General features: G+C 37.9%; 1 protein-coding gene across 2 annotated transcripts; it reads left to right on the top strand.

Moving 5' to 3' along the window:
* Positions 1-28: 28 nt before the first annotated feature.
* CROT (carnitine O-octanoyltransferase) lies at positions 29-20,730 on the top strand. 2 transcript variants are annotated; one of them, XM_018075836.2, is made up of 16 exons: positions 41-429; positions 5,873-5,997; positions 6,925-7,106; positions 7,289-7,413; positions 9,921-10,029; positions 11,960-12,053; positions 12,156-12,281; positions 12,714-12,815; positions 13,423-13,506; positions 13,609-13,716; positions 13,954-14,084; positions 15,401-15,524; positions 17,484-17,562; positions 18,342-18,435; positions 18,611-18,730; positions 19,795-20,730. In XM_018075836.2, exons 1-16 carry the CDS (start codon positions 315-317, stop codon positions 19,913-19,915), a joined length of 1,839 nt encoding a protein of 612 aa, XP_017931325.2. In that variant the 5' UTR covers positions 41-314; the 3' UTR covers positions 19,916-20,730. The 2 variants fall into 2 exon arrangements, with proteins under 2 accessions (XP_017931326.1, XP_017931325.2); XM_018075837.1 differs by lacking the exons at positions 9,921-10,029; positions 12,714-12,815; positions 13,423-13,506; ... (5 more) ...; positions 18,611-18,730; positions 19,795-20,730 and having other exon boundaries at positions 29-429; positions 12,156-12,273.
* Positions 20,731-20,978: the final 248 nt, after the last annotated feature.

Here is a 20,978-nt window from a genome sequence, read left to right as displayed (position 1 = left end):
ATTCCACCTTCCCCAGTTGTCCTCCGGTCTCGGGCGGGTGTCCCAGGGCTGACTGGCTTCTCCTCGGGAAAGAAAGCGACAGTCCTCGAGCTGGTTAATCGCGACATGCTGAGCATCAATAGCCGCCTGGGCATCGTTTCCCCCTGTTATGTGTGTGCCTCTCGTGGCTGCAAACCAACAAGAAGTCCTCGGTCCAGGCTTTGTCGAGGGGTGTTTCCTGATATGTCTTTTATCGTCTAAATGGCGGGAGGCCGGAGCGGGAGAGATTTGTCATCGAACTTTGATTCTGTTTGGTTTTGCCGCAGATCTGCATCATGGAAAAGCAAGTGCTTGAATCCACAGAGGAGCGGACGTTTCAGTACCAAGATTCTCTGCCATCCCTGCCAGTACCTCCTCTTGATGAATCTTTGAGTAAATACCTCGATGCAGGTAATGATTTAGTGTGGTAATGGTAGCGTGGCATGTGCTGTTTTAACCAGGCTGATCTGAAGATGTTTGCGAAGTGATTGTAGAGACAGCTTGTATCAGCTGGTGTAATTGGGGTGTGGGATACGCACAAGCTTAGAGTGCCAAAGGTCTTTTTCAGGTTCAAACCCAGAACTTAATTGTCCAGAGCAACCTGAGTAAAAGTTTTCATTTTATTCCTAATTACCTTTCTTCAAGGGAATTGGGCATGTGGGAAGGTTAGCTTTTTGGTTTGAGGGTGGATTTTTTGACTGTTTTTTCCAGCCGTATCAGCTGGTCTAATAAAAGATATTTCTCCGTCAACAAATTTTGTTTTGCATAACTGCTCGTTTATGACTGTGTTTGACCAGGATCTTTGTAAAAAACCAGTTGTTTCAAACTTTTCATACTTAACATCAGTGAGAAAGAAGAACATTTACTAAGTATACAGTAGTAGGAAAAGGCAATGGTGAGCATTTATTTGATAATTCAATTTGAATAATTTCTTCCTTGAAATGTTGACTAGTCTAATGACGATCACATAAAACTTTTGAAAAATACGTGAATGCACTTGTGTCTAGCTTTGTTTACAAAGCAGAGATGACTAGTTGGTTCTTTATTATCAGGTCTTCATATATTGGGATTGACAAAGATACATTATCTTGATACAGTATCTTGAGATTAATTTCTTATGTTTCTTCAATAATTTTCGGAATTCTGAGACATTGAGGTTTTTTCTGGAACATTTGCTTTGTGTCTTTACCATCTTAGATGTATTGGAGGAATACTAACAGAGCAAGACTTGGAGTTCTCTCCTTAGCAGGAACAGACTACACCAAAACTTCCCTTTCCCAAAATAGAAATCCTGATGTTGACTCTGAGTTCCCATTTATTCTGAGTGTAGTGGAAGTGGCCCACTTCTTTAATGTTCATTACATCATTGCTTTTCAATGCAGAATGTTGAAATGGTGGTTTTAGAGCAAAAGAACTGTGTATGTATTCATGTCTGAAAAATACATTTTAATTTTGTTGGAGTACAGTTGTAGTAAAGTTGTGCTGTAATAGTAGTGAACCTGCGATAGCAAAATTCCTGTTTTGTTAGCTGAGCTGGCTCTCCAAGTTAATATACAACTCTCTCATGGAGTGATAAAGTCTTGACAGTGATTTGTTTGCTCTTGTTTTCTGATTATGATCTGTGTTTTCATAAATAACTTATCACATGTCCTTTTATTTTCATGCTGAAGTTAGTTGCTACTTACTATTGCTTGTACATAAATCATGCTATAACGTGAATCATTGTTGCTCTCCTTTAGGCTCACTGGCAGTAGGAGAAAAGTTAATCCAGTATTTGCTGTTCTGCCACAGTCTTCCCTTGTAGAAATCACTTAAAACCAAAGTGTGCAGTGCACAGTTCTAGACACTAGCTGTGTGGTTCTCATTGCTGAAGCTTGTTATTTGTTTTAGTCTTTGAAGGTGAGTGAAGGAACGGAGGTGCTTCTGAAGAACAATTCAAAACCTCCAAATGACTTGATAGAGGCTCTAAATCATTCCAGGAAAACTGTCTTTCATTGGAGGAGGACTCCAGGCACTTGTCTTTTTAAAGCCAGTCAACTGGAAAAGCTGTCTCAAAATATGCCTTATTTAAGGCTTTACAAGTAGCTACCTCTTCTTTAATGAGTTAACCTTGTTTTGAAAGTAAGCCTTGAGAAGAGAAGGTGGCCATAGCCACGTTATTTAGCTTTCCAGTTCACCCCAGAGGTCAAGATTCATAAACTTGGACTCAACATGAGAGTATGAAAACCCAAAGTTCCAGCTTTCCAGAGGTTCCTTAACTATGCAACTGAAGGTGTCTTTCATGGGATGCTTCTTGTTCATGGACAGAACTGATGTCCTGTTCAGAAAGGAAGACAAGATCTGTGGGCTGGAGAAAGTGGCAAGAGAAGTTTGACTGAACTCTAGTGAGAAAGGGACTGAGTTCTGTTCCTTCCTAATAGTGCTGCTTCTGCATCTCATTAAATAGTTTTTCAAAGGAAAGAGGCCCTGTAGTCATAGGGTGGGAAGAGTTCATCTGGACTAGATTCCTGTTCAGAGCTTTTCCAGCTACAGCAGGTTGCTCTGGACTTGCTTAGCCAGATTTTGTTTATCTGCAAGGATGGAAATTCCACAGCCCCTGTTATGTAACCTGCTCTGGTGTTTGATCACCCTCACTATTCAGAGGAGGAAGGAGACACAAAAAAACAAACCAGAAACTTCACATTTTCCTTGTCAGAAATTTCCCATATTCCAACTGTATTCCATTTTCTGTTATACTATTTATCTGCATCTCTGAGAGGAGCTATGCTTTATCCTCACTATGCCTTTAAGTTCAGTTGAAGAGTACTGCAAGGTCTTTCCTTTGCATTCTCTTCATAAGCTGAACAAACTCAGTTCTCAGACCCATCTCATCATGTTCCAATCTAAGGATTCTAGGAATAGAGACCAGAACCTAGTGATTTTGCTTTTTTTTTCATTTTCTACGTGCATATTACTCTGTAATGACTTTATAACTTGAATAACAGAGGATAATCACTCTCTCTTTCAAATTGTATGTGTTAATAAGGTTACTCGCTGTGAAACCTGAGTGTTGGACTTCGCTCAGTCTGGGAAGGCTTTCAACTTCAGGTTTCCTGGGTGAAACTATAATCTGCTATATGGTATAGGTGAATGGCTCTCTCACTTATTATTTCTTTCTTCATCTGTCTTCGTAACTGGTGGTGTGCAATTCAAGCTGCCTCTAGGTTAGGTCTAGATGTGTTAAGTCACTGCGTGAGTGTTCATAGCTGATCATCTGTGGTGAAGGTGTAAGGGGAATGCTGGTACCTTTCCAATCAGGATAGTCTTACAGCGGAACTTAAAGAGGTCCCAATGCAATTTAAACACAATCACTGTATGCTAATATTTGACAATGGATGTTCTGTCTTGCTGCCTAAGGTTGTCAGCATATATTTAAAACTACATTTGTTGGTGATATTTGGCCCTCTCCGTGTCTGTCCTATGGAATAGGAAAAATATTACTAGGATTTGCATTATACTGTTGTGGAGTACCATAAGGAGGCCAGGATGCACCTGAAAATGGATCCTTATCTTTCACGTCAGGACAGGTAATGCAAAATGCTGAAATGTGTTATATAATTAGGATAAAAATTGAATTATTTGGAAGAGGAGTGAGGAGGACTTAATCTTGGAGGAAGAGGATCAACACTGAACAGATTACACGTGAAAAACTACATGAGTCATGTTGGGATGTGCCCGTGAGTGCTGAGGGAGCTGGCCTTTGTCATTGGAAGGGCATTTCTGATAATCTTTGAAAGGTCATGGTGATCGCTGAAGGTTCCTGAAAAATGGAAGAAACCAGATGTTACTGCTGTCTTCAGGAAGGACAAGAAGAAAGATTTGGGTCACAACAGAATAATTAATCATGCTTCTATCCCTGGCAAATAATCATGGATACTATTTCTGATCATATGAAGGGCAGGAAGGTGTCTGGGAGTGGGCATCACTGGTTTGTAAAGAGGAAATTGCACTTGACCAACTTGATAGCTTTTTATGATGAGGTGACTGTCTCGCTGGATGAAGGAAGAAGAGTGGATGTTGTTTATATTGATCTTAGCAAGGCTTTTGGCACATCAAAAACTTTTCTAAAAAATTCCTCATAGATGAACTAATAAAACATGAACTAGGTAGTGGACAGTCAGTTGGGCTGTCTCAGCTGCTGGGCTCAAAGGTTTGTGATCAGCAGCGCATATTCCAATGTAGGCCAGTCTCTGATGATGTACCCCAGGGGTCCAGTAATTTTTAATATGTTCATTAATGACCCGTGTTAATTAGTGTCCCGTGCATGATGGGACAGAGTGCACTCTGCATTTGGAGAAGATACAAAGCTGGAAGGAGTGGCTGATATGATGGTTGTACTGCCATCCAAGGGACCTTGACAGGTTGGAGGAACAGGCTGACAGGAGCCTCATGACATTCAACAAACAGGGAAATGCCAAGTCATTCACCCAAGGGGGAATAACTTGATGCGCCAGCACAAACTGGAACCGAGTGCATGGAAAGCAGCTTTGCAGAAAAGCCCCTGGGATCCTGGTAGGCCTGAAGATGAACATGAACCAGCATGTGACCTTGCAGCAAGGCATGCCAGTAGTCTTCAGGGCTCTCTTAGGAAGAGCGTTGCCAGCAGGTACAGAGAAGTGATCCTTTCCCTCTGTTTGGTGCTGGGGAGGACGCATCTGGAGTTCTATGTCTGTTTCTGGATTCCCCAGTACAAGCAAGATATGGGTGTACTAAAAGGAGCCCAGAGAGGGGCCATGAGGGTGATTAAGGTCTTGGATTATCTGACATATAAGAAGAGACTGAGAAAGCTGGGATTGTTCAGATCTTTGTAATATGTGTGATTACTTGTGGAGGAATAAAGAAAGTGGAGCCAAACATCATAGTAAGAGATGATGGGCACAAACTGAAATACAGAAGATTCCTTTTAAACATAAGAAAACTCTTTTTATTGCAAGAGTGGTCAAGCAGTGGAACAGGTTGCTACTAGGGCAGTTGTAGAGTCTCTGTCCTTGGAGATATTTGAACCCAGCACAGCCCTGAGCAACCTGCTGTAGCTGACCCTGCTGAGATGAAGTGTTTGACTAGATGAACAGAAGATACTTTATACACCAGGTGAGTATAAGAAAAAAATGAGGTGTGCCTGTATGGAAGCTGACATCAGCAGTGCCTGTTACTGATTTCATGGTAAAAAGGCTTTAAGGAGGGTTTAGATTAAAATAATGACTAGTTTTGCAGATGTTTATGGAGAACTTTGGCCTATGTGGCACACGATCTGAGAGAAATCCAAAAGGATTTAAAAATAAAAAAACTGGCTAGCAGTATCTGCATTTGATATCATTCAAAGGTGGGCATAACCCAGGGACAGTGAATGAGAATTAAGTTGCAAGGGCAAGTTGCTTGTAGACCATGGACTTGAAAATAAAGGCAAGCAGCTTATAGTTGGTGCAGTAGGGTGGCAGACATATGTGGCATAATGTGTTAATTTACAAAATTCCTACAAATTTAATTAGTTGGTGAGTTCTGTCACAGATGATGAGGTTGCAGAATTCTGTAGTATTTCCAGCTTATAAATATATTTGATTTAGTTATCTGTTAGGTATTTCAGGTTTTCAGCAATTGCTTTCATGTGCTAGCTTCTGTATTTATTTAAAAGTATATATTTATGTTTTATTAGAACACATTGATTTATTTAAATATTTTTAAAAGGTGTTCTCTCTTCAAGTACTTGTTTTAGAAAAATAAATTTTCATCCGCTCCCTTGCCTGTGGATATCTGAATCTTGGAGTAAATCTCAGGATACAGTTGTCTTTAAAATAAAACTGTTTTCTTTTTGCAGTGAAACCATTTCTAAATCAAGAGGAATATCAAAGAACTGAGGATATAGTTAAAAAATTTGAAAATGGCATTGGGAAAGAGTTGCATCAGAAATTACTGGAAAGAGCTAAAATGAGAAGGAATTGGGTATGTGTTTAGATATATAAGAAATCTTAATTCAACTTATGGAAAGTTGGTTATTCAGAATATAATTCAAAGAGTCATTTCACTTTTTTAAATCTTAGGATCTTCCTTGTATCTACCACTTGGCCTGTGGATATGAAAGCATTTATTTTCACGTGTGACTTGGTTTTTTTCAAAACTGAGTAGCTAAGAGCTCACCAGCTGAAATTATAGTTACTTACCAGCTTTTGAATGCTTTGTCTATCAATCTCTCCTTCTATGACATCTGTCCCTGCTGTCTCCTCCTTAGCAAAAAAAAAAAAAAAAGGCAAACAAAAAACAAAAGAGAAGCCCAACAAAACAAAAACCTGGAATCTAGGGTTTGGTCTTTCTCTTTCACTCCCCAGAAGGAGGCTATGTGGTAGCATTTTAAAGTTGTGTTTCAACAGAGAAAGGAATATGAGGAAGGTCACTACCAAGTGGAATTCATGAGAACTTTGTAAATCTTAACATGACACATCAGAGTAGGGATTTTGAGATGATGACGAAAACTATACATTATAAACTCTGTCTCAGATCCCCTCTTAACACAAGTGTACTTTCCTTCCATTCTCCGTGGAGTAATCTCTGATATTTGCAGCAGCCACAGCTGACATCTGCAAGACTTTAAGATGATGAATATCAGGGAAGAAATGTTCATGATAATTTGCAGTTTAATATTCTTAAACAGTATTGAATTTTATTTCAAGCTTGAAAATAGAAGAGCTAAATGTGTTGTTACCTTCAGCAGTTAGTTTTGAACCACTGTCCTGCCTTGTGTTATGTAGGAACTACTATTCAAAGTACTAAAAAAAAAAGGAAAAAGTGCGGGCAATTGAACACTTACGTGATTATTAAAGAATTAATGACTAAAAATTAATTAGTTCTGATGCTAAACATTTTTCATTTCAGCTGGAGGACTGGTGGCTGAATGTGGCTTATCTTGATCTTCGCATCTCAACACAAATACACTGTAATATGGGAGGCCCTGGTCCCTATATTGAACACTGCTGGCCACCAAAAGAGGGCACTCAGATAGAAAGAGCATGTGTAAATATATGGCACACCCTGAAATACTGGGATCTGTTACGAGCGTAAGACTTCACGAAAAAATAATTAATCCTAAATATGAATGATCTATGTATGCTTTAGTTCAAATATATGTTTATGTTCATTGATATGCATTCTTTGCAGTAAAAGACAGGTTTGTCTAACTTTCATTTAGTTCCATCATTATAATTTCTCATATTTAATTTTGGTGTATTTGTTACTACAGAGAGAAGGTGACCATAGAGAGATCTGGGAATACTGTTCTGGACATGAACCAATTTCGAATGCTCTTCTGCACTTGCAAAATTCCTGGAGTTACCAGAGACTCGATCGGCACTTATTTTAAAACTGGTAAACAAATGAAAATTGGGGGTTAATACAAGCAAATGATTTTTATTAATGGGCCAATGGAGTGCTCACTTTAACCATAAAATACTTGCTTCCTCAAGCACTAGGTCAGATACTAGTTGTTGAGTGCTTATATAAGAAAGCAAAGAAGACATCTCACCTACAAGTGCCCTTTTTGGTCCAGTATTTAGTCCTTACTAAATAAGAGTAAAAAAAAACTCTACTTCAAAATGTATGGTACCAGTCTGATGCCTATAATAAGTGTGCCAGCATTAAGAATTGAAAAAGGACAAATTCTGTGTGTTATAACTGTGTATGGATTCCATGTATTATATGGACAGAATTTCAACATCATTAATAATTGCATGTTTTTGCACATTTGAGAAGGTATTTCTCAAGTGTATTCCCATATATTCTGTTGGGATAATTCTTGCTTATTTTTTATCATTGTGCTCTTTCTTGGCTTGGTCAGCTGCTTCTACTGTCAGCCTTGAAAGTACTTCATAGAGCTCCATAAAGGCAGTGTCTTAAACTTCCGACAGTTTTCTAGGGTTCAGGATCAAGAGCTAGAGTGTAATGTTCTTATTCATCCTCCATTACCAAGTACTGTAGCATTAGTAATCAGCAAACTGAAATCATAACAGCCCTTCCACACACATTCTGATGCATCCAGGGTTGTTCAGCAGTGTCGCTCTAGATATCGTGGACTCAGGAATTCAAGAAGAAGGTATTGCCTTGCTCCATAGAAAATATCCAAGTAAATCTCCATACCACATGAGATGATGGGAAAATGCAAAGTTGAAGTCAGTTTTCAAGGGGGTTTTTTTGGCTTTTTTTTTTAGCATTACAGTTGAAGAGTCAATTCAAGTACTAAAACTTAGAAGAAACATTCAAATGGTGGGAAATCAGTGTTCTGTTATGATCACACTTAATAAACAAAGGTGGAGAGGCAATTTATGTAATTCCCTATTCTACCTTAAAATATTGCAAGAACATCATTAAACAAAAATCTTGCTTATGTAATTTTTCATGTCATACACAGCAAGTGATATCCATTTCCATGTAGATTGTCTGCCTCCAGGTGAAATATTTGGTCCAGTTAGTTGTCTTGTTTCTCTGTGATTCGTGGAGAAATACGAATACCTCCAGTGAAGGATTTGGACCATTAAAATACACAAGTATGTAAGATAGGTACTGTCTAAGGTAGAAGGAATTGCCATCTGGAAAGGGGTCTGTTTTTCTCCATTGGCCATAGGGGGAACTGACGTGGTCTAAACACTTGAAGTAGTATTTAGATTGCAGAGTAGAGCACCTAAAATTTGTCAGGTAATGTCAGCTTGGAGTTAAAAACTGTACTAAAAGCTGAGGGAGCTGTTTGGTTCAGCCTGTAGCAGACATCTCCATGAGAACAGGTGAGGAGCTCATTAAATGTTATTGAGTGTATTGGGTAGATCTCAACCACTGTGTGACACTGTAGTGACGTATCAGACACGTAATTCTAGGTATGGTAACTTCCAAACTTAATTCTGCCCTTTCCTGTAGACAGCTAAGGTTAGGAGAATGCTACCTAAAGTAATTGAATTGGATGTCATCTCTTCTGATTTTTGCTGTTACAAATTAATTTCATGATCTATGAAGATGAGGTCTAAATGAAGTGACAGATTCCTCACTCTGGAATGTCTTTAACCAGGTATATGTTAAATTGTGTTATTTGATTTAGAAAGTAGGACCATAAAGGTAGATATAACAGCCATATAGATAAGGTTAGGATTTCTTTGGATGCTCATTCAGTTCCATACTTATGGGTAAAGTATACATTTCTTCTTTTTCCCAGAGAAGAGTACTTGGCTAGTTTGAGAAAAATACAACAATGTTTCTTGGAATTTTAGCACCTAGGTCGTGTCTTCTCCAGCTTTAGTCTAATTTCCGGGTAGATGGGTTTGGTAGGGCAATGCTGGATAAATATACCTGACCTGGAGCGGGCCAGTACCATCTGTGTTTATGTATAGTGGCCACACTGGTGTGTCAGTGCTCCCCCTCTTACAGATATGCCTGTGCTGGTCAGGTGTGATTGACATGGCAGTGCATCACGAGATGCATAACCAAAACTAGCAGCAGACTTGTTCAACAAACACCACTCATTCAAGCGAGAAATATTGCTAGATCAACTTTTCAGCAGGGGACATTCATTTCATCAGAGGAGGTTCCTGCAAGATAGCCAAATAAATGACACTTACTACTAGGTAATGGCAATGACTTGAAGTAGTTTATAACAATCAAAGTTATGTATGACTTCTGTTGGTTTTTAAAATGTCATCAAATTTGCAGTAAGATCATGCAGTTGGACTTAAAAAGTTACTCTTTTTTTAATCTTTCCTGTTTTTAACTGTATGAAGTCTGCCACATTTTGAACAAAAAAGGGTTTGTAGGACTTGCTGAGTTTTTCCTGTATCTGTCACTCACTTTATCCCCAAGGTTGGATTTTTATTTATTCTTATTTTTCATTTCAGAGGCTGAAGGTGAATGCCCATCTCACTTAATAGTTCTGTGTCGAGGTCGAGTGTTTGCATTTGATGCTATGCATGAAGGCAGTATGGTGACTCCTCCAGAGATATTCAGGTTTTCAAAATACTTGTCTTAAATGAGCTGTCCTATTTAAGCTACGTACCAAGGAGGCTTTCTTTTTTCTGTGTCCAGAGAATTAGGTTTGAGAGAGGCTGCAGCTTCTCCTCTAGCTGAAGGTTCAGATTTGACTAAATTCTTGTTTATTGAATGGCAGCTTCTTTCTGTAGAACATAATTATTATGTACTGCTGTACTACACCCATACAGCATCATACAAAAGGCTGAAATAAGATACTTTAGTAGAAAATATCCATTATATATGAAGCTTCTTTACATGGAAATATTAGGATTATAAGTATCATCATTCCTTTCAGGAATGATCCGCATAGATAATTGTCTCATTGCTACTTAATCATTATCAAAGATGAAACACCACTGTCATGTTGATTTAAATCTAATACACTTGTGGTCAATTTTCTCAAGAGTAGAGAGGCTGGAATTTCTGTTGGTGAGTGCAGCAGAGTCCAAACCTGTAGCATGCACTGATTGGCTTCCTGCAGCTACAGGGCGGTACAGCAGCATTTCACTTGCAGTTCTTTTCTTTGCTCCAGGCCTGTGACAACCAGCCATGTTTGTGGCTCTTCGTGTTCCTGAGCTGCTGTAAAGGAACAGAGAGAAAGAATTTGGTTCTTCAAATACTAAATTTCAACAGTAGTGTAACGGGCAACGTTTAAAGCTTTTCTGTGCTGTATCTCCTGTGTCCCGGTAGCATGTTCAGGTGCTAGCTTTTGAATTGTCAGTGCAGTTGTGGCCACAAAGTTTCCCTGTTGGTCTACCTCTGATGTCACATGCAGAAGTAGTTTCAGCATAAGTCTCTTGTGATCAATTTGGGATCTATATGCATGTACTAACTAAGAAAGGGTTGTTAATCTTATCTAGGAATAACTTACTGTATTTGTCAAAGTGCTGCTTATAGAGCACAACAGAAGGCTTATAATTAAAACTGGCAAAAAGTGTACAGCCAAACTCCTCAGGCAAGACAAAAATTAGTTAAACTAAAAATCACTTTTTAAAAAAGTCCGGTACTTTAATATGTAATATTTTAATGTACATATTTCTGGTTTTTGTAGCTGTACCTGTTAAGCAGGTAACAAATAAATGAACACCTGGAATACAGACAAAACCCTCAGTAGCATTAGCTACTGTATATTGGAAGACCAGGTTGGGTTGGGTTTGGTTTGGTGGGGGTTTTTTTGGGGTTTTCTTTTATAACCACATAATGGGTGCCTTATATTTTTGATAACTATGTAACTAATGATCAGTAGTGAAGTTTAATGGGCAAGAGTGCCAGAACAAAGCACAAGCCGGGATTGAGTGCCTGTAATTTGTGGAGTTTCTTTAACACTAGAACAGCATGTGAAAAACTGAATTTGCAAACTTAAAATTACCTCTCTGCTAATAGTTCTTCTAAAGGAAAATACAAGGAAAAGGTAGGAAGAGAATTACTCTCATGTAATTCAGACTCCACCTTTAGGATATACTAAAGCTAGTGTTCTGCTTTAAATTTCAGGGTTTATCTTGAGTGGAATGTTTGTCCTGTATCTGATTCATTGCTATAAATCTGCAAAGCCTGCAGTATTTCAGATGTCTGCACTCCACGAAGTCTGATCTACACTGTTGAAGTCTTAGGTCTAGTTTTAAATGAAGTGCATAATAACACTTTAGGATCATGATTGTTTATATATAAGTTTGCACCGGGCTCGTAGCTGCAGTTTGAATTAACCATTAGTGTCTAAAAACAGAGCAGTTCTTCAGTTGTCCTTAGAGTGTGAGGGAAATGATTCATGCTTCCTGAAAATTCACATTGGCTTGTGAACGTGGAACCGAAACTCCAGCTTTGCAAAAAAAAGAGAGGAAAAAAAGGTGACTTTTGTTTTCTCTCTGTCTGTTCTTTGTTAACTTCAGTTTTTGAAATCTTCTTACAGGCAACTTACATATATTCAGAAAAGATGCCATAGTGAGCCAGATGGACCAGGACTGGCAGCCCTAACAAGCAATGAAAGGACAAAATGGGCAGAGGTAGGAATACTTCAATACTTGGTTCCTGAGGTATCAGGAAAAAACCTTGTGATCACTGGAAATACATTATTTGACTTAGCTTTGTCTTTTTATGCTTTCTAGTTACGGGAATATTTGATTGATCTTGATCCAAAGAACTTAACTCTTCTGGAAAAAATTCAGAGAAGTTTGTTTGTGGTCTGCCTTGATGATTCTAGTCCCCATGCAACTCCTGAGGACTATACTGAGGTAGATAAGGATTTTTGATAATTTATAACTGGTCATCTTCTCATCAAAATTTCTTCTTCCTATATACAGTAGATTTTTGCTCTTTCATAACAGAAAATGAAGCAGATAAATATGCAAATAATACTTCTTTTTGATCCATAGGAAAACTTAATAGTTTGAATTCTTAGGACATTAGAAGGGGGAATGGCTGAAATCTACCTTCATAACCTTTTAACCACCTGTCCTCCAGGGTTTTCAGAAACATAGTCATCAACTTTTTATCACACTTCTAATTAAAACTTGAGCTTATAATCATATTTCACTTGAACTGGATGAAAATGTCTTGTCTATCAGGGAGATCTCAACCTCTTAATGTAGACTAAGTTTAGCTGACAGAGGTTGGCAGTGTACTCAGTGTTTTTTAAACCTCACAGCATGTAACCTTTGCTTTAGCTTACAAGGCTGGGACTAACAGGTGATCCAACTGTACGCTGGGGAGATAAATCCTACAATAGCATATTCTTTTCCAATGGAACCTGCAGCGCGTTCTGTGATGTAAGTTGAAATTTTTTCCATCTTATAAACCCTTTGAGTATTTGTTTACTGAATTTCCCCTTTCAGAGTATTATTTTAAATGCTTAATGTGTTCTCTCTAGTATAGCCTTGTTTACCAGGCACCTTGTCTGACGACTTTCCATAAGCAGTCTGCTTTCTCGGTGTTTGATATTATACCATACTTGAATTACGAACATGAGATCTGAAATAATTTCTTAGAGTATTTAATGAGGGAGTTCCAAAATAAAAAAAAACACAGTGCACAAGAAGGCTACTCTTCGTATGATGCATCTATTTGAACAGCTGTGTTTTTTAAACTCCTGGTTTTTCGGACTCATTATTGCATGACCAGAAGGGCTTACATCTTGCCTGAAATCTTCCTTTCCACAGCAGCAGTACATTGTGCCTCCCTGTCCAGCTGCAGAGCAGTCAAAACAGTGGGTGGATTTAAAGCAGTTTTCTGTTTATTGTAGAACTAGGAAAACAAGTCCAACCCTGTGCAGTAAAGCTGTTGATCTGCAGGTAAAAGAGTGGGGTAGGTAAAAACACAATTTGATCATCTTGCAGTCATGCAAATAATGTGATATCTTGTCTTCTCTGATTTTAGCATTCTCCTTTTGATGCCATGGCTTTAATTACCATGTTGGCTTATGCCGAAAAGAAGATTATTGAAAATGAGGGAAAATGGAAGGTATCTATCCTTTATAAACTTTCAAGTTTATAGTTAACATGTATTTTCTTATGGATAATATATTCTGTTTTCCCTTTTTTCTTTCTGTCTTCATCTTCCCAGGGATCAGATAATGTGAGGGATATTCCATGGCCAGAGGAACTTGTATTCACAGTGGATCCAAAAATTATAAATGAAATTGGACGTACTAAAGAACTGTACTACAAGCAGGTGGAATTTCTTGATGCTTCTATTAGCTGGGTTTTTTTCATTCTATTTACATGTTTTTAGTTGGTCTTTCTCCATGCTGGAGAAGACGAATAAATATGTTATTGATGAATTGATGAATCGGGGAACTTAACAGGTGGTTAAATTTGTTGCATTGTTGGTTTATGTGACTGTCTTTTGAAGTGGATCAAGTTGTGATATTTCTTGACTTCTGTGGTTTTTTTTCCTTTGGTATGACAGGTATCTGACTTGCAGCTGGTGTCTTATGCCTTCACATCCTTCGGCAAAGCATTGCTTAGGAAGAAGAAACTTCATCCTGATACATTTGTGCAGCTTGCCCTTCAGCTTGCTTATTACAAATGCCACGGACGGTAAGAAAACATCAGATTAGGAATAAAAAAACTAGTTTCTTGAGTAAAGAGGTGCAGTGGCTTTGCAGTGTTAGTGTGTAATTTGCTATGGTGATGTAAGAATGAAGAACTAAGGGTTTTTTTGAAGTAACAGTTGCATAAGACCATACTTGCTTCAGAATTTTGCCCTTGTGACCATAGGGATAACGTGTACATATTGTGGAATGGATGGCAGAACACAGTCCACAAAAAGGTGAATTTTAGCTGTACAGGGGAAATATTTGGGTAAACACCAAATGCTTAATGGGTCAGGACTCTCTACTGTGGAATAGTTGGTCAAATAGAGAAGAAAGCTTTATCTGTAGCAAGTGACAGCCATCAGTAAAATGTTTAGTCTTCCAAGCCTGTAAAAGGCCTCACAAACCTCAGTGTCTCACTGTCTTTAGCAGCATTGGTTGTTAAGGTTTGAGCAGAATCATAGAGATAGAGAACCTCCAAATGCCTGCCTTTACATTTTTGGATGTGGCGTTTTATTTTGTATTATTAATCAGAGGCATCATTCTTCCTGGTATTGGTGTTCCCAAATTTCTATTTACTAACTAGCACCTATTATGGCTTGTATAAGTCATTACTGACCTGGCGAGTATTGCGTGCTTCAGAAGGAAAGTTTCATCATAGGAGTGTGATGCTTAGTCACTGGTGATGTGATCACATTGTAACAAAGGCTGGTAGATCTCTGTTTACTGAACATTAGGATAAATTGTCTGACTGAAACAGCCTGTTTGGTCTGTTGTAAACATACAAGTATGTTTCACGGAAGTTGTATTTTAAATGGTAGACTGTCACAGAGCTGGACATGCTCCAGGTAAAAACTGGATGGCTGTCAGTATGCAGCAGACAAGGTTTTGAACCTTTTCCCTCTAAATACATTGAGACACATGGCTTATTTTAAATGTGTCACTTAATTTTTGAGGGTTTGGGTGGTGTAGGTGGTTTCTTCAGTGGAAATATACGGTGAAACTGAAGTTTGGGTAATTTCAGCCTGTTTTTGCTAGAGCCTGGTAGATCTGTAGTCTGCAGAAAATAGCCATGAAAACACAGTCTTTTCAAGGTATGATTATAGTACTGGCACTTTTTTCAGTCATCTGTCTCATGAGAGTGTATAGAGTTCCTTTGTGGCTCTTTTTTGGATGCATAACTTAAAGAAAATTAGTGGGTTTCTGGTGCTCGTAACTGAGCTAAATGTGTAAGATCTTTGGCAGGACTTTTTGAGTCCTTGAGAGAGCGAATAGTTTTGTTAAGGTAATGAGTTACTCTTCCCTAATTTTTGTTCTTAGTCCGGGCTGCTGTTACGAAACTGCCATGACCAGGCGTTTCTATCATGGCCGCACAGAGACCATAAGACCGTGTACTATGGAAGCAGTGGAATGGTGCAAGTCCATGCTGGATCCTTCTGACAGTGTAAATACTGAAATCCTGCTTTAATCATCATGTATTTAGAAGGCCTGTCATTTGAACTGCTTAAAACGTGCTCTTGTGTTGTGTCATTGATGGGAGTTGGCATCTTTCCAGTGAGACAGATTTCAAATGTTGAGTTGCTTAAACTCTAGTTCTGGTCATTGTGGCTGAGGTGTGCTGTCATGTATGGGCTTGTTTGTTTTTCTATCCTATTTAACTTTTGGTTTCAAGATTGTAACTGTCTTGAGTTACATTCACACTGATATTTTTTCATACCTCAAAAAGTTACTGGGTTGGATCTGAAGTATTCTGCTGTGGTTATGTTTTTTTAATTTCCAAGTGAAATCAGGAAATGTTTATCTAATATTTGCATCAGAGAGCAAAACTGAAATCTGTTTGTGTCCTAGTGGCAACAGGAATGTATTCCAGAGTGTCTCTGAATAGCTGAACCAGAGACCTTTTCTTTTCCCAGCAACTGCCCTCTGGTGCTTGGCTGGCAAAGCATGTCATGCATTTCTTTCCCAGTGAGAGCTGTACTAAAGCTCTTTTTGTTCTCCTCTCTGCACATTTCTCAGAGCCTGAGAAATTAAGCAAGGAGAAGATTTTTGAAACAAAGGTCTATGTGTCTTTAGAAAATTCAAAGGGTGTATATTATTAATGCATCTGAAAAACATACAGGAATATGGCTGTCAGAAAGTATGTGTGATTGATAATTCTAGCCTTCAAGAGAACTTTTTCCTGGTCTTCACTGACTTCTTTTGGCATGTGCTGCAGCTTTAAAACTCAGTTTTCTTTCCACATCTGCTTTCCTGTTATTTCCCTGCTCTTCATTTACCTTCTAACCATTTATCAGGCTTCCAACACTAATGGTAGCCTTTTTCTCTTTACAGTATTAAATAACATCTCCAGATATTGCCCTGTTGTTTTTTTTAATGCTGAGCTCCTGGGGCTTAAAAACTGTGTTCAGTAGTATTGAAATTAACATGCTTAAAAGTCTGCCTTTAGGTACATTTTAGTACCTTAAAGTTATATACTTTGGAAAAAACACTTTTATCTCAAATTTTCTTTTGCTCCTTGTGAGCTTAGTAGCTTGATTTTTATTCAAATTGAGTGGCTGCTGCTCTTATTTCACATTCTGTTTTGCAACCTCTCGTGTAATGAATAAAAGGACAGAGAGTGCTTCTTAAGTAGTTAAAGAACTAGCAAGATCTAAGATCTTGGAAGTCAAGATCTTGAGTGTCCAGAACTGTTTCTCCTTTATAAAAAACATACTATTTATATTCTCTCTGATTCTAACACATAAGTTTCAATATAAAACTGAATAAAAATAACGTTGGGCAGAACTGACAATTAGCAGAGAAAATTTGGGAATGCAGTTGGCATCTGTATATATTAGTTAGAGTCTTGTTTTGTTTTCCGCTTTTGTGTTTTTCATTTTTTTCTTTCCTTTTTTTGTCATGAAAAGTAATAGAATACAATATTTCTATTGGAAGGGGCCTACAATGATCATGTAGTCCAACTGCTTTGTCTGATTCAAGGCATGATGATCATGTAAGTGCAACCACACCTGGTAAAAGCTAGTGTCCTTCTGACTAAAGGGCATTATAGAAAATTTTGGGGTTTGATTACTTTAGTTCACAGTGGTTACTTTTCATTGTTTCAGATTTTTGGGAAAGGAGCATGAGGTTTAGAGTATTGTTCAGTGCACAGGTGATCTGAGTAACAGAACAGAGATACAGGAAGCAAATGAGCACATTCTTCTGAAAAAGGAATTTGGATTTAGGAGAAGGAGTTTGAGAGAACTTCTAATGTACCTTTAAAGTTCTTCCATTTTCTTCTATCTAAAATTGTTAGAAACTGTGAAAGGGAAAACTTGCTGATCTGTGATTCCTAATGTGTTACTCATTTGCATTTTTTTTCTTTTTTCTTAAGTTTTGTTCTCTCTCCCCCTACTTTACACAGACTTATCAACGACTACAGCTGATGCATAAGGCATTTGCAAAGCACAATAAAATGAGGAAAGAATGTGAGAATGGAAGAGGTACTCTGGCATCAAAACTTTTTTTTGTTTTTTTTTTTCTTGTGGTGAAAAGGGAATATTGTTGTATGCTAATACATTTTCTCTGTCTTATTTTCCACCTGAGTAAGAACTATCCCTTAACATTTTACACTTTAATTTTGAGAAGAACTAAAATCTAGTCCTCAGACCTTTCCTTGTACCCCAAAGATATGTTCACTTTGAAAGTTTTTCTGCCTAGCTAAACATTATTTTGGAATACCTTCCAGTCAAATATATGCCTGTCTGGAAAATGAAAAATGTGCTCTTCTAAGGCAGAGGAGAGATTTGGGTGAGGTTCTAACCCATCTGTGATAGTGCAGTACATTATTTTATGAATGAGTCTCTGGGAAATTATCACCTGATGAACTTCGTACTCTCTCCATTCTACATGGTGTGTTATCTAGGCAGTTCGGACCCTGAAAGCCTTTTTGCCTTGTTCACATAATTGCTAGTGGGCCACTTTCACTCCTGGGCTCAAGTGGGAGTTTTCTTGTGTTTTGTTTTCCACAGGAACTGTGCTGGGGTTCTGTTACTTAGACAATTTGCTTTTGTGCTCAGTGCTGCAAGCTGAAAGTGATGACGGCCTCTTAGATCAAACATGTGGGAAATGTTTTTGGATGCTACAATACTACTTTGTTAGCAGACTGTGTTGTTTATCTGTCCTTCAGCTGTTACTTGAGTTCCTAGCTATGCAGACCAGAAGAAGCGGAAAAACGGGAAACGCTGCTGTTAATGATTTTGTATTTGCATTTATTTGACAGGCTTTGATCGTCATCTTCTGGGTCTCCTGCTCATAGCACAGGAGCAAGGACTGCCAGTGCCAGAACTGTATGGGGATAAGGCCTTCACAGCTAGGTAATTGATATTCTTGTCCTGTGGGGAGTTGTAGCCCTTGATACCAAGGCCTTTGTCGCATGGGCCTTATATGTGCTGATTTCTTAATCTCTAGGATAAAATAACTATTTTATTAAACTCACTTTGTTTTAAATTACCTTTAAAAGTGCTGCTTTTGTTTTGTGTTGTTTTACAGTGGAGGAGGTGGGAATTTTGTCCTTTCAACTAGTCTGACTGGCTACACTAGGTTTAGTGGGTCTGCACTCCCTATGGTACAACATGGCTATGGCTTTTTTTATTCAATCAGAGATGACAGGTAAGGTTATAATTTCATTTTAGGTATGGCTCTGCCTTTACCACAGAGGGAGAGGTGGCTAACAATTAGAATGAGAAAAGGAAAAGACAGAAGAAATATGGCTGAACGTGTCAGGAGAGGTTGAGAAGTGAGGTACATGAAATAGAGACACTGATGTTCTGGGAAAGCATATGTGTGAGGCAGGATGAATGGTTGAGGTGAAGTGAGCACCAAGATACTGACAATGAGCAGAAAGTAAAGGATGGGGAAGGTGAAAGAAGGCAGTAATAAAAAAAGTTAACTTACTTTAAAATAGGCTGTCATTTTAGAGATAATTTGTAACATGCAGAGGTGTTTTTTGAAAAGTTTTTTAACTGAGCTAGAGCAGATAAAAGTACAGATGAGCACACTACCCATCGTTCATGGAGTGACACACACAACTCAAACCAGACCTTTTTTGAGTAACAATAAGAGGCTAAAACATTTGGTTTCACTTCTGAAGTCGTAAGATTTGAAAAGATTCAACTTTGGCTTATTGGTCTTACGGACAAAAATTACTGCTTTTTTATGACATCTAAAAATACTTCAACTAGAATGTGTAGAGATAAGTTGCTGGTTTATGACTTAGGTGTAATTCAAATGACTTCTTCCTAAAGCTAAATATAGATTGCATGCATATTTGAATCAGTTTGAGTATACAAACCATTTATACTTTGATCTATGGCTCTCTTAAAATAATTGGAACTAGATAAAGATTTACCTTTCATTAGGTAAATAGAAAAAAAAGTACTTAAAACCTTAAACTAGTTGCAGAAGAAGAATTATAATTTACAGCATTTTCAAATATAAGCAGAAAAGTAGTGTCACTGCATATGTAGTAACGGGTATTTAAATCAAAGTACCTGGTTTCAAGATCTGTCATCATTATTGCTTACTGAAGGCACTAGTGATCTGAGTCTTTTATTAATGTTGAGACAGTATGTTCATGTGACAATTTTTACTTCAGAATTTGTGTTCCTTTGTGTGACTTCATCCTAGACCATGACAATTAAGTGTGGTAACCTCATTGTTTTCTATATTGATAGGATCGTTGCAACCTGTTCTTCTTGGAAATCATGTCCAGAGACTGATGCAGAAGTGCTGTGTAGAACTATGTTCCAGTGTTTTCATGACATGCTACAGTTAACAGTTACAGCTCAACTGTAAGCTTGATAATGATGTAAAAGGCTTTGCAAGGTCACGAGTTATAGGTAGTAATTAAAAATGAAATGCTACTCGAGAGTACTGTTAAATTCAAGACATTTAATGATCTGTGTGAAGTCTACCTACTTTTATGTGATTTACTGTGGTAACAGTACCCCTTGAAGAGTAATGTAGCCATTTGCAGCAGCAATGCAAGCAGTAGTACCTTATCTGTGTAGAACTATGCAATATTAAAATATGCCTCAACAATGCAAATGTACTTCGAGACAAGATGTTGGAGTGGAGAACTGATGGGAGACTTGTATTTATGATCTCAGTAGTAGCATGTAGAAATGTAGAATAGTTTGTAGTCTACTGATATTGTTTTTGCCAGTGGAGAACTTAACTGTGTACTTAAGAGTAACCACACTACCCTCTTAGGTGATTATGCTTCCTGTTCACAGTGGTTTGTGAAACAGAAGGGCTGCCTTTATTAGGTTATATGGTATAAGTTATCTTTCATTTTTGCTATCAGGATTATACCAAATAAATCTTCTATCCATTAATGGGGATGTTCCCACTACATTTGTAGTATGAGAACACTACAATCTGAAGTATTTTGAAAAAGAATTACTCAATAAAGAAGAAAGCAGCATGGGTTTCAAATTTCTTAGTTTTCATCTTCTAGTGAACTGTGAATATCTGCTGCTTTACACTAATAATACACAATAAAAATAAGCACTGAATTGTTTGATATGGTTCTCAGGATTTTAATACTTGATTCTTCTGAGCAGCTTTGTATTTTCCTATCATAGAAATAAAATTCTTCTAAAAATCAACTTTGTATTAATTGATTTATGGCTGGACTGTTTATGTGTAGCAACACTGTGTGAGAGAGATGATCTTGGGAACAGGTGAACTTGAAATTAGGATTCCAAAGTACCCATTGTTTTTTCTCTAGCTTGTAGAGTTTGAGAGAGATCTTATTATTTGTTTTACAGAAACAGCTTCATTCTTAACTAACATGGAGCCAGTTTCTGTGCCCTCTGAAAGCACTGTTGCATATTTATTGTCCACAGTAGCGAGA

Source organism: Manacus vitellinus, unplaced genomic scaffold (genome assembly GCF_001715985.3).
Source record: "Manacus vitellinus isolate BGI_N305 unplaced genomic scaffold, ASM171598v3 scaffold_3_pilon, whole genome shotgun sequence".
Classification (NCBI taxonomy): domain Eukaryota; kingdom Metazoa; phylum Chordata; class Aves; order Passeriformes; family Pipridae; genus Manacus; species Manacus vitellinus.
This window is presented reverse-complemented; position numbering and strand designations above follow the sequence as displayed.